At 42.2% G+C, this 13,837-nt stretch overlaps 1 protein-coding gene across 1 annotated transcript in view; it reads right to left on the bottom strand.

Moving 5' to 3' along the window:
- Nucleotides 1–13,837, bottom strand: part of LOC311148926 (lysine-specific demethylase 4A-like) — a 55,411-nt gene that overhangs the window by 38,268 nt on the left and 3,306 nt on the right. The window contains exons 2-7 of the mRNA XM_084185954.1: nucleotides 7,228–7,394; nucleotides 6,914–7,089; nucleotides 3,005–3,119; nucleotides 2,171–2,364; nucleotides 1,794–1,843; nucleotides 1,576–1,679 (exon numbers count right to left, since the gene is read on the bottom strand). Coding sequence (XP_084042080.1) covers nucleotides 1,576–1,679; nucleotides 1,794–1,843; nucleotides 2,171–2,364; nucleotides 3,005–3,119; nucleotides 6,914–7,089; nucleotides 7,228–7,368 — 780 coding nt within the window. The 5' untranslated portion in view covers nucleotides 7,369–7,394. The remainder of the gene's footprint in view (nucleotides 1–1,575; nucleotides 1,680–1,793; nucleotides 1,844–2,170; nucleotides 2,365–3,004; nucleotides 3,120–6,913; nucleotides 7,090–7,227; nucleotides 7,395–13,837) is intronic.

Here is a 13,837-nt window from a genome sequence, read left to right as displayed (position 1 = left end):
TTTGGGAAATTGAAATAATATGGAACTACCCAGACTCTGCCTAGAGCTGGCCGTCCGACCAAACTGAGCAACCGGGCAAGAAGGACCTTGGTCAAGGAGGTGACCACTCTGACAGAACTACAGAGTTGCTTGGCTGAGATGGGAGAACCTGCCAGAAGGACAACAGTCTCTACAGCATTTCACCAATCTGGGCTTTATTGGAGAGTGGCCAGACGAAAGCCACTCCTGAGAAAACATGATAACACACCTGGAGTTTGCAAGAAAACAGATTTTACCCTTTGGCCTGAATGCAAAACATTATGTCTGGTGAAAATCAGGCTAACACCATCCCTACCGTGAAGCATAGTGATGGCAGTATCACAGGTATTGTATGTAGATGGGTGAGAAAAAAATATATTTAATCAATTTTGAATTCAGGCTGTAACATCAAAATGTGGAATAAGTCAAGGGGTATGAATACTTTCTGAAAATAAGGCTGTTATAGACAATCGCCTATAGACTGACTTTCACAATTGTTCCCCTTTTAAAGCTGCAACTTTAGGACATTTGAACACTATTAGAATAGCCTATTTGGGAAATACTCTTCGTAACTTTAACTTTGATAGGCTATTTTAAATTACTAGGATTTGGCATTTGGCCGTTTGGTTCGCAATGGCAAGGAGGAGTGATGCATCATTTATTTTATAATACAGTTGAGCAAAGCTTAGTCTAAGGTTAATTCAAACTACTCGTTCAATTTAGCTATTGTTCGTTTTACCTCTATCCTTATTACCTTAGGCATATCTTGTTTTTAGGTTATTCAAAATCACAACTTTCTGAGATAGCCTAGAACTCAGTCAGATAAATTCATTGTTTGATCATGAAGTAGCGTGGTGGGAGAAAGCCAGCATGCATAAACAGTCAGATTCATATAATATGGCGAGAAAACACCAAATTAGATTTTTAAAATAATTAAACACCGGAGTGTCCGGCTATATGGCCCAGATAATCCGACATTGAGAGAGAAAAAAACAAAACAATTCTAACTGGACATTTTGTGCTGCTTTGAAGAAAATCTTCACTCTGTCTACATTGTTTTCTTACATTCTGTAAATTGTTTATAACATATTTATTGAAATAGGTTAACTATTTACTGCGTGGTGCCAGTCATGTTGAAATAGGCTATACATTGTCTGTCACATCACGATGTCATCACCAACAACGATGGCTGTCAAGCATCTTTGATATCCAATACTATCGTTATATCGCCCAGCCCAAGTGGATCCATTACATACAATACTATTATTGAAAACACTACTATTATTATTCCTAAAACAGTCAAATCATGCCACTGTAACAACCTACTGTATACCCAAAAAAGTTTAGGTCAGTAAAGCGGATTGTATTATGCCATTGAAAGATGGGGCGGCAGGTAGCTTAGTGGGTAAGAGCGTTGTGCCAGTAACCGAAAGGTTAATCACCGAGCCGACTAGGTGAAAAATATGTCGATGTGCCCTTAACCCTAATTGCTCATGTAAGTCGCTCTGGATAAGAGCGTCTGCTGAATGACTAAAATGTAAATGAAAGAGAGGTCACCTTCTCAAATGGTATGCCATATTTCTTCAGGATGGAGGGTGAGATTAGAGTCATCTTGTGCCGCAGGAAAGCTTCACAGCTCTGAGCACTCCCAGGGAAAAACCCTGCATGAGAAGAAGTCAATTATGTTAGGAATTCTGCTGACTACTGTCTGGACATATAACATATTGATTAACAATAAGGAATGAGGATCAATGAGGAAATTCCTTTTCAAGTACCTTTAGTGAGACGCTCCAATCTCTTCCCATGTTCAGGGGGAACAACATACCTGTGGAGATATAAGAGCAACTATGTAAGTGGTAGTCAAGATGCTATGTGTTAGGTAAGTAAGTAAATCAAATAAGCTTTGTCCTAGCCAGAGCGGCCCATTGGGTAGGAGCCAATCTCCTTTTTCTGTAGCATGAAGCAGCTTGATGTACACATCCTGGACAGGACACTAGTGTTGGGTGTTACGTATAATAACAACCCACACACACACACGTTTCATTTGTAAGCTGTAAAATCGACATACAGTAAATATCTATTGGTATAACTTCACTGCACTGAACCTTGTGTGTTTATTTTCTAACTGTGCAAAATAAATCAAAAACTTTACCAGGACTTGGGCTCTCCAAAGTGAAGGTAGTTGATGCTGTAGAGATCCATGTCTTCAGTGTGCCAGGCGAAGGTACTCTTCCACATGCCAAAATACAGGTAAGGAGTGTTTACCCCTTTGATCTTGATCCCACTCTCCCTCTCCACCGTGTCCAGGATAGTGTTCAGATGACCAATGTTCCACTCTGTCACATCCTAGGAGAGATAGAGCAGAGACGATGTTAGAGACAATGTTGTTAAAGGCCCAGTGTGGTTGAGGTTGGAAAAATACTGTGAAATTGTGAAAATTATGATAATGCCCTTTCTGTGTAAGAGCTGTTTGAAAAGGCAGCCTGAAATGTCAGCCTGTTGTGGGGCGATGGAGTTTTGGCCTGCTGGTGACATCACCTGCCGTTAAATTAGTTAATAGACCAATAAGAAAGAAAGACAGTTCCAAACCAATAACAGCTATTTTTCAGTTTCTCTCCCCACTCAGACCACTCCCAGATAATCCTAGCAGAATTCTTGCTTGAGAAATTGCTCTTTGCTGAGAAGCTATTTGTTTATTTTTCACAATTTTAATTGAAAACAATCACAGTTGTACAATCACAAGATACTAATTGATACCCAGAAATGATTTGATATTGAGATAAAAACAGCTGATTTGGACCTTTAAGGGTGAGGACATTGACATTTAAACAGAAGGTTGTGGGTTCAAATCCGAAGTGGAGCCAAATGGAGGGCTGATGTTTGGAGAATACATTGGTAAAGTAAAAGCTGGTTTAATGACAGTGAATGGTCTATTGAAATAGAATTAGAACATGGAATGGTCATGGAATGAGATGGAATCACTCACTGGATCATAGAGTGTTCCATTGACATCCGCTCCATAGAGAGGGGGGTTAAAAGTCAGGTTCTTCCAAAACTTTCTCTCCAGCTCATCAAAATCCACATATCGGGGGTTACAGAACCTACAACAACAAAGGTAACAGAAGATAGCTAAACAAGTAGGAATGTATATCTTTCCTTTTCAAGACGATTCGGTACTTATCTAGATACATGCCATGGGATTCAATACGATACAGGAACGATACGTTTTAGTTTGAAACGATTCGGTGCGATTCGGTTTGATTAAAGAATGAATTGATGCGATTCGGTTCGATGCACTAACATTTGTTGCATAAACACATTCATTTCCATTTAAAATTTAAATCTGCTGCTGATGGAGCTCATGTGTGTGTAAAATATGTATGTCTTTGGTGTAGGCTTGGGCGGTATACCATATAACGGGGTATTTGGAAAAACCCATAGGATGGTTTTTCAATATTGTCAATACTATTTCTTTTAAGTTTTTCAATACATTTTAATATTTGTAGCTACTTTTTAAGTTAATACCTGCAGTCAACTTCTGCAATATGTTAGGAGATAAAGCAGATTGCGTTCTTAATTTCACCTATCACATTATTTAACATTATGAAGATTACCGATGTTCCCCAGAAAAGTTGAGCCAGTCACGTGTTTGTTTGTAAATAGAATAGCGGGAGAAAGCAGGAGCTGGTGAGTCCATAGCGTTCTATATCTATCGGCGAGTCTCTGTTTTGCGGTGCACGAGGTGATGAAGTTAGACTTGTATGCAATTCACTACTAAATGTTTGCCATAAGACATCTTCTAATGGATTTATGCCAGAAGTAAAAAAAGCTCTGGATGAGTTGTGTACAGTTGCCATTTTTTCCCTGTGCTTCCTACTAGCTTTTTTTCCCTCCTCCAAGCTCCTCCGTGTACACAGAAAAGCATGCATCGCAACTTTGTTCATTTCCACAATTTCTCTCACTCACTTTCGCTTGGAAATGTCCACACTCACCAAAAATGACATTCAGTAGCTACTATCTATGCTTATCTGGATTTGCAATTAGTTATGTTGGTTTTCGCTCGTTTAGCTAAAACCGTCTATGTGATGTCGCTATTAGTTTGTGCTAATTTTGTTAGTATTCTGGTAATAGAGGCCCAATGGGCTACTGTTGCGTTTTTGGCGCCCCTTGTGGGCTACTCAGGTAATATCGTAAATCCAGGGATGAGAGAAGGACGGTATGACGATATGAAAACCTGGATACCGCCCAAGCCTACTATGGTGTATGTACTATGTATTAGTGCTGAGCGATTAACTGAAATGTAATTAACTTGTTATTTTTGCAGATTAAGTGTTTGAGCTAGTAATGTATCAATATTTATCATATACAAATTTGCCTTGATATAGCCAATGAATATATACAGTGCATTCGGAAAGTATACACACCCCTTTACTTTTTCCACATTTTGTTACGTTACAGCTTTATTCTAGAATGGATTTCTTTTTATGTCCTCAATCCACACACAATAACCCATAATGACAGAGCGAAAACAGTTTTTTATTTTTTTATTTTACTAATTTAAAACAGAAATACCTTATTTACATAAGTAGTCAGGCCCTTTGCTATGAGACTCGAAATTGAGCTCAGGTACATCCTGTTTCCATTGATCATCCCTGAGATGTTTCTACAATTTGATTGGTGTCCACCTGTAGTAAATTCAATTGATTGGACATGATTTGAAAAGACACACGCCTGTCTATATATGGTCCCACAGTTGACAGTGCATGTCAGAGCAAAAACCAAGCCATGAGGTCGAAGGAATTGTCTGTAGAGCTCTGAGACAGCATTGTGTCGAGGCACAGATCTAGGGAAGGTACCAAAAAATGTCTGCAGCATTGAAGGACCCCATCATTCTTAAATGTAAGAAGTTTGGAACCACCAACACTCTTCCTAGAGCTGGCCGCCCAGCCAAACTGAGCAATCGGGGGAGAAGGGCCTTGGTCAGGGAGGTGACCAAGAACCCGATGGTCACACTGACAGAGCTCCAGAGTTCCTCTGTGGAGATGGGAGAACCTTACAGAAGCACAACAATCTCTGCAGCACTCCACCAATCAGGTCTTTATGGTAGAGTGGCCAGACAGAAGCCACTCTTCAGTAAAAGGCACATGACAGCCCGCTTGGAATTTGCCAAAAAGGCACATAGAGGACTCTCAGACCATGAGAAACAAGGTTCTCTGGTCTGATGAAACCAATTTTGAACTCTTTGCGCTGAATGCCAAGCATCATGTCTGGAGTAAACCTGGCACCATCCCTTCGGTGAAGCATGGTGGTGGCAGCATCATGCTGTGGGGATGTTTTTCAGCGGCAGGGACAGGGAGACTAGTCAGGATCGAGGGAAAGATGAACAGAGAAAAGTACAGAGAGATCCTTGATGAAAACCTGCTCCAGAGCGCTCAGGACCTCAGACTGGGGCAAAGGTTCACCTTCCAACAGGACAACGAACCTAAGCACACTGCCAAGACAACGCAGGAGTGGCTTCGGGACAAGTCTCAATGTCCTTGAGTGGCCCAGCCACAGCCAGGACTTGAACCCGATCTAACATCTCTGGAGAGACCTGAAAATAGCTGTGCAGCATCTAACCTGACAGACGTTGAGAGGAACTGCAGATAAGAATGGGAGAAACTCCCCGAATACAGCTGTGCCAAGCTTGTACCGTCATACCCAAGAAGATTTGATGCTATAATCGCTTCCAAAAGGTGTTTCAACAAAGTACTGAGTAAAGGCTCTGAATACTTATGTAAATGTGATATTTCCATTTTTAAAAAATCATAAATGAGCTATGTCATTATGGGGTATTGTGTGTACATTGATGTGGGGGGGGGGGGGGGGGGGGAACAATTTAATCAATTTTAGAATAAGGCTGTAACGTAACAACATTTTGAAAAAGTCAAGGGGTCTAAATACTTTCCGAAGGCACTGTAGGTGTTCCTTTTGTCCAGGTGGGAAAGGGCAGTGTGGAGTGCGATTGAGATTGCGTCATCTGTGGATCTGTTGGGGCGGTATGCAAATTGGAGTGGGTCTAGGGTTTCTGGGATGATGGTGTTGATGTGAGCCATGACCAGCCTTTCAAAGCACTTCATGGCTACCAACGTGTGTGCTACGGGATGGTAGTCATTTAGGCAGGTTAACTTCGCTTTCTTGGGCACACAGACTATGGTGGTCTGCTTGAAACATGTAGGTATTACAGACTCGGTCAGGGAGAGGTTGAAAATGTCAGTGAAGACACTTGCCAGTTGGTCTGCGCATGCTCTGAGTACACGTCCTGGTAGTCCGTCTGGCCCCGCGGTCTTGTGAATGTTGACCTGTTTAAAGGTCTTGCTCACGTCGGCTACGGAGAGCGTGATCACACAGTCGTCCGGAACAGCTGGTGCTCTCATGCATTCTTCAGTGTTGCTTGCCTCGAAGCAAGGATAAAAGGCATTTAGCCCGTCTGGTAGGCTCGCGTCACTGGGCAGCTCGCGGCTGGGTTTCCCTTTGTAGTCCGTAATAGTTTGCAAGCCATGGCACATCCGACGAGCGTCAGAGCCGGTGTAGTAGGATTCAATCTTAGTCCTATATTGACGCTTTGCCTGTTTGACGGTTCGTCTGAGGGCATAGCGGGATTTCTTATAAGCGTCCGGATTAGTGTCCCGCTCCTTGAAAGTGTCAGCTCTAGCCTTTAGCTCGGTGCGGATGTTGCCTGTAATCCATGGCTTCAACAGTGTTTTGAGAATTAAAACCAATATTAAAACCATGTGTAGCCTATAACTATGCATAATGTGTCCTATAACATGTACCATGTGTATAACTATGTTAACATTGAGTACTATGTTACAACCATGTGTATAACCATGTGTTTAACAGTGTGAAAGCTCACTTGTCTGTGTTGGCAGTCTTGCGGAACTCCCGGACTGTCATGGGTTTCTTTTGGATGTTGTACTGTGTGAAGAGACCGGACTGGCCAGTCACCACTTGCTGTATAGGAGCAGGGATCACCAGGTCATCTATGTCATCATAGGTACGTCTGGGCTTCCAGTCTTTGGGTGGAATAACCTGCAACACACACAAAACATAGCATTGTCTTACAATTCATGCAGAGTGTATTCTTTATAAAATGGGATATAAACATTAGAAACATAGAATGATGAATGCTTATGATCTTCAGAAATACACATACGCACGCACACTAACCTTAGCCATTCCAGCTCGGTGAGCTCCTTGTGACTCCATGTAGGCGATGTAACGGCTGAAGTCCTTAAACTCCTCCTTGGTAGGGTGAAAGGTCATGATCCTGGAGCCAGGAGTCTGCTGGGACGCAGTGTCTGTCGCCATCCTTGAGTCGCTCTGATCTGCAGACACTGGACAAGAGAGAACATATGTTTTGGTGTTGATCTGATCACATTTAGATAGCCAATGCTTCACCTCTGACTTATCATTTTGTGGTAAAGGAAAGGTTCACCCATTTTGAATGTTATATTGTTTTCGTGCATCTCTGAGTGATGTTCTATCGATTCCCTGGGTCATTTCATGTTGTCATGTGTATCTTAGTTATTGGCGTTCAAGCAGGCAGAAATCCAGCCGGTATGCCGTAGCACCGTGATAAAGTCGCTCTCACTACACTGAAAGTTAATAGGAATACAATTTATATCGCGGAAACGTCTATCATACATGTCAGATTTCAATACTGGCCGATATCATAACTCAGGAGGATGTCTTCTCTCGAATGAACCATTGATATTTTTGCGATATTCCTACCTCAAGAAATGCGTTATTTAACAGAGGGTCTAGCACATTTTTCCTATTTGTCTGCCTCTTTAGTCCAGGGTCCATTGCATGATGCCGTTGTCAGAGAGATTATAGAAAGGAGATAGGAATTAAGGAATGTATAAGGCCCCACCCAGCAGACTGTCAACCAATTGCATTCACGTGGTCATGCTGCATCACACGGTTGTTAAACTAATCATCACACATCCCTTCTCAAAGTCAGTGTGTCGAGAAACGCGCATATTTTCCTCGAAAGTACGTAATGTCACGATTCCAAAGCTATACGTTACTACAGATGGCAAGTTAATTATCATCACGGAAAATATTTGTAATGTTGTACTTCTTGCTGAAATTTATAGTGCAGTTTGTTTAGGCGATTTTACAGCTAACTAGCTACGTTACATGCTGATATTGTCTTTGGTATTATTGTGTGTAGCTACGTTTGCTTGCTAGCTAGCCAGCCAGGCCATAGAGAGAGCATTGCAGATTTTGTAGTTGATTTGCGCTGCAACAGATTTCCACAAGAGATTTTCCATATCGCTACCAACCTTATTTTAACGACAAAATATTAGTGTTATTTAACACTGTAAATTAAAGGAATTAGTGGTTGTGGGTGGATTCTTCCTTTAAGTTTGAGGGCTTCTCACATGGGTCTAGTTATCAGGAATAATTAGTAAATATTTTTGTACGAATGTTTTAATTAATTTTTCAAACAATATAAACCACACATAGACAAAAAACAATAGACAGACACACACAAACACTGATGACATAAAACCTGCTCAGACCCACATGTCCCCACCGTTTCAACTTCTAGTGCTTCTAAGACTTTATGCCATATGACCTCAAATTTCTCTATTCTGTTTCTCTCTGAAGCCCATATGTTTTCAATATTTAAATAATACATTTGATTCATGCACTGTCTTAACGATTGAGGGTCATTTGATTTCCAGTTTTTAAACAAATAATTTCAAAATGATTTACGAGAAAAGTACAGTCCAACCCATTGAGTATCTCACCACACCCTCATATGCCATGTCTTGAAATATGCAGATAGACAGATTAAAAGTACATTGATATTGTAATACTTCTGACAGCCAACTTTCTAATTCCGCCCATAACTTTTGGACTTTATAGCATTCCCAGAAGGAATGAATCATTAAGTCACTGTTAGTTTTACACTTAAGACATGACTCTGCCGTTGTGCTATAGCATTTGTGAATGTTGTCTTTGTATAATAAATTATATCAGGAATAATTGTAATGGACTGTAGCTACTGTAGTATTGCATCGTTGATAACATGTACAGTCTCGATCACCTGTCACCCCCTACGGTTTATGTGTAAAGGACATCACACTGCTTGCTTAGCGAGTACCACTTCCTTTCCGATTCAGCCCACACCTGGCGCGAACTCGGGACCTCTGCCTTGCAAGCACACGTGACAACTCCGTTGTGTCCTCCTCCCAGAGTGCGAAGAGCCTTGGCGTGACCCTGGACAACACCCTGTCGTTCTCCGGTAACATCAAGGCGGTGACCCGATCCTGTAGGTTCATGCTCTACAACATTCGGAGAGTACGACCCTGCCTTACACAGGAAGCGGCACAGGTCCTAATCCAGGCACTTGTCATCTCCCGTCTGGATTACTGCAACTTGCTGTTGGCTGGGCTCCCTGCCTGTGCCATTAAACCCCTACAACTCATCCAGAATGCCGCAGCCCGTCTGGTGTTCAACCTTCCCAAGTTCTCTCACGTCACCCCGCTCCTCCGCACACTCCACTGGCTTCCAGTTGAAGCTCGCATCTGCTACAAGACCATGGTGCTTGCCTATGGAGCTGTGAGGGGAACGGCACCTCTGTACCTTCAGGCTCTGATCAGTCCCTACACCCAAACGAGGGCACTGCGTTCATCCACCTCTGGCCTGCTGGCTCCCCTATCTCTGCGGAAGCATAGTTCCCGCTCAGCCCAGTCATAACTGTTCGCTGCTCTGGCACCCCAATGGTGGAACAAGCTCCCTCACGACGCCAGGACAGCGGAGTCACTCACCACCTTCCGGAGACATTTGAAACCCCACCTCTTTAAGGAATACCTGGGATAGGATAAAGTAATCCTTCTACCCCCCCCCCCCCCCCCGAAAAAACAACAACAATATAATAAAAAATAAAAAAAGAATAAACATTGTAAAGTGGTTATCCCACTGGCTATAAGGTGAATGCACCTATTTGTAAGTCACTCTGGATAAGAGCGTCTGCTAAATGACGTAAATGTAAATGTGACCACCCTCCTGATGGGTCTTACCAGACGGTGCAACACGAAAAGCTAGCAATTCGGCGGCAGAAGTGGGGACACTTCAGGCTGTTTCACACATCCCCATGTGCTACATATGCACAAAGTTCATCTTACTATGGAAACTAACTAGCTAATGATTTAATATTGCAAACACAGGATGTAACAGTTACACTTGATTAGCACACGCAATAGCTTCACCCCCTAATGTTATATAAAAATAATAAATACAATTTCTATAGCGCGTTACATAATCTCAAAGCACTTCAAAAGCAAAACACAAACAAGCAATACAGGTACATCATCATTAGTAGCCTAGCTATAGTTAGGTCAACAAAAAGAGGCCAAGTCTTTGAGTGTATGCATCCTCCAAAAGATGGAGGGACAGTTCATGGCTTGATCAGAGGAAGGTGGTCAGGGAATGGTTGAGGAAGAGTCTGGTGACAATCATGTAGAGCATGGTTCCCAACCTTTTTTGGGTCCTGTACCCCTAAAAACACTATGACCTGCCTGAAGTACCCCCTCATGCGCGTGCGACCGACGTGATTCATAGATTAGGTGTACGTTTTACAAAAAAATGGTTTATGCACCCAGTCAAGTTTGGCAGACTTGTTTTCAATGTCAGGGAAGTAGGAGTTGAACTCTCTGTTGAGTTTGAATAAATGTGAGCTTACTATTTGCACCATAGGAGCTCTATCAACATCCCCTGTAGCAAGGTAGGGGTCAAGCTGCTGGAAACAACTTATATCCCCATCTTCACACTTCCTTTCCTAGAGTTTGATCTCCGTGAATCTACACACTTTGTCATACATGTTTAGAATGTGTGTGTCTTTACCTTGCAGAGTAAGATTCAGGTTGTTGCCCCGTGTAGCTCAGTTGGCAAAGCATGGCGCTTGCAGCCCCAGGGTTGTAGATTTGTTTCCCACAGGGGGCCAGTATGAAAATGTATGCACTCACTAACTGTAAATCGCTCTGGATAAGAGTGTCTGCTAAATGACTAAAATGTAAAAAATTTAAAATGTTGTTCAGTGTGCTGAACACGTCGGCAAGATAGACAAGGCGGGCTCCCCAGTCTGTGTCCTCGAACACAGCCACAAGGGGGTGTGAGTGCTCAGACAGAAAAGCACTTACTTCGGCGTGCAGCTCAAAAAGCCTCTGTAGCGTTTTCCCTCTAGATAGCAAACGGACGTCGGTGTGAAGTAGTAGCTGCTGGTGCTCATTCCCACTGTAATCACAGAGCCTTTCAAACAGTTGGTAATTCAGAGGACTGGACTGGATTAAGTTAATCACTTTCACTGCGTCACTCAAAACATCATGTAACTCAGGACTCATTCTCTTGCTGACCAACGCCTCTCTGTGAATGGGATTTACCTTCTTTATGTGGGCAATTCATCATTTCACTCTCCCAGGCATTGATGCAGCACAATCCGTGCACACATAAACACAGGACTTCCTATCCAGATTTTGCTCTTTTTTTTTAAACCACTTGATCAACAATATCAACGCCCACAGCACACTGTGTTATTTGACAATGGTTCAATATTCAGTGCATCAATCATAGTTTCTGTGAGGATAAACAGCTGCAGGCACTCTAACACACAGAACAAAGGATCACCTGCACTAGGCACGAGCGGCGGGCAGAGGCCAGTAGACAGAGTAATGCACACGCACTACAATTTTTTTTCAAAAATGTTCCCACGTACCCCATGAGAAACATTCTTTCTTGAATTGTTTTTGCTAAATCTTCCCACGTACCCCCGGTTGGGAAACACTGATATAGAGGGCTACTCTGGGAACCAGCCTGAGTCGTGTAGCTACTGGACCTCCTCCTTTACAATGTTTGGCACCCACTTAGATGATGCCTCAGCAGCTCTGGGCGCCAGAAAGCTCACCACACACAGTTCCGAGTAGTAGCCAGTCGTCCTCACTACGAACCCTCTGCCTCAGTACTCAGTACTTTACTGCAGTGGTCACCAACCGGACCATTCGCGATCGACCTCCAAGGCATTTCTAGTCGATCACCAAACATTTCTGTGAAAAAACAACAATGATAAAACTTTTATTTTTTTACTTGTCTCGCGCAGTTGGCGGTAGGTGCACCTAATCAGCTTCCCGGGCCTACCGCTGGCCAATCAGATGGCAAAGATTACCGTGTCTACAGTAATGTAGCAGGCGTAAAAGAAAGCTACAGCAAAGAGATTTCATAACCATGATTAGAGTAGGGGATGTCCCCAACATTTTTTTCTTTCAACCAATTGACTGGTCAAATTTTAAAACATGTATTTTTCCATATATACAGTTGAAGTCGGAAGTTTACATACACATTAGCCAAATACATTTAAACTCAGTTTTTCACAATTTCTGACATTTAATCCTAGTAAAAATTCCCTGGTTCTTAGGTCTGTTAGGATCACCACTTTATTTTAAGAAAGTGAAATGTCAGAATAATAGCAGAGAGAATGATTTATTTCAGTTTTTATTTATTTCATCACATTCCCAGTGGGTCAGAAGTTTACATACACTCAATTAGTATTTGGTAGCATTGCCATTGAATTGTTTAACTTGGGTCAAACGTTTCGGGTAACCTTCCACAAGCTTCCCACAATAAGTTGGGTGAATTTTGGCCCATTCCTCCTGACAGAGCTGGTGTAACTGAGTCAGGTTTGTAGGCCTCCTTGCTCGCACACACTTTTTCAGTTCTGCCCACAAATGTTCTATAGGATTGACGTCAGGGCTTTGTGATGGCCACTCCAATACCTTGACTTTGTTCTCCTTAAGCCATTTTGACACAACTATGGAAGTGTGCTTGGGGTCATTGTCCATTTGGAAGACCCATTTGCGACCAAGCTTCAACTTCCTGACTGATGTATTGAGATATTGCTTCAATATATCCATATAATTTTCCTTCCTCGTGATGCCATCTATTTTGTGAAGTGCACCAGTCCCTCCTGGAGCAGTGGCTTCTTCCTTGCTGAGAGGCCTTTCAGGTTATGTCGATATTGGACTTTTTTTTTTACTGTGGATATAGATACTTTTGTACCGGTTTCCTCCAGCATCTTCACAAGGTTCTTAGCTGTTGTTCTGGGATTGATTTGCACTTTTCACACCAAAGTACGTTAATCTCTAGTAGACAGAACGCGTCTCATTCCTGAGCGGTATGACGGCTGCGTGATCCCATGGTGTTTATACTTGCGTACTATTGTTTGTAAAGATGAACGTGGTACCTTCAGGCGTTTGGAAATTGCTCCCAAGGATGAACCAGACTTGTGGAAGTAAAAAAAAAAAGATCTGAGGTCTTGGCTGATTTCTTTTGATTTTCCCATGATGTCAAGCAAAGAGGCACTGAGTTTGAAGCTAGGCCTTGAAATACATCCACAGGTACACCTCCAATTGTAATTAAGATACACAAATGACTCAAGAGCGAGCCAGAGATCAAGATTGCCTAACCAAAATAAATCCCGTAGATTCTACCATTACGCTCCCGAAGTTGCCGGTAATAGGCTACAACAGGGGTCGGCAACCTACCATTTCTACTGATCTGCCTGCCAGTTATGATTTTCATATGCACATTTTTGTGGAACAGTTACATTTATTTTATAATAGTCTTCGTATCTCAAAATCAGTTCTAAAAAAAAATTATATCTAAATGAAAATTATAAAAATCTAAAAGTAACTTCTATTGCCATTGCCAACTATGTAGAAAATAGCCTACATAAAGACAACAAATAAAAACATTACAACATGCAGGTAGAAAA

The sequence above is a fragment of the Coregonus lavaretus genome, assembly GCF_964263955.1.
Source record: "Coregonus lavaretus genome assembly, chromosome: 21".
Lineage (NCBI taxonomy): Eukaryota > Metazoa > Chordata > Actinopteri > Salmoniformes > Salmonidae > Coregonus > Coregonus lavaretus.
The sequence above is the reverse complement of the archived record's forward strand: the minus strand, read 5'-3'. Positions and strand labels throughout refer to the sequence as shown.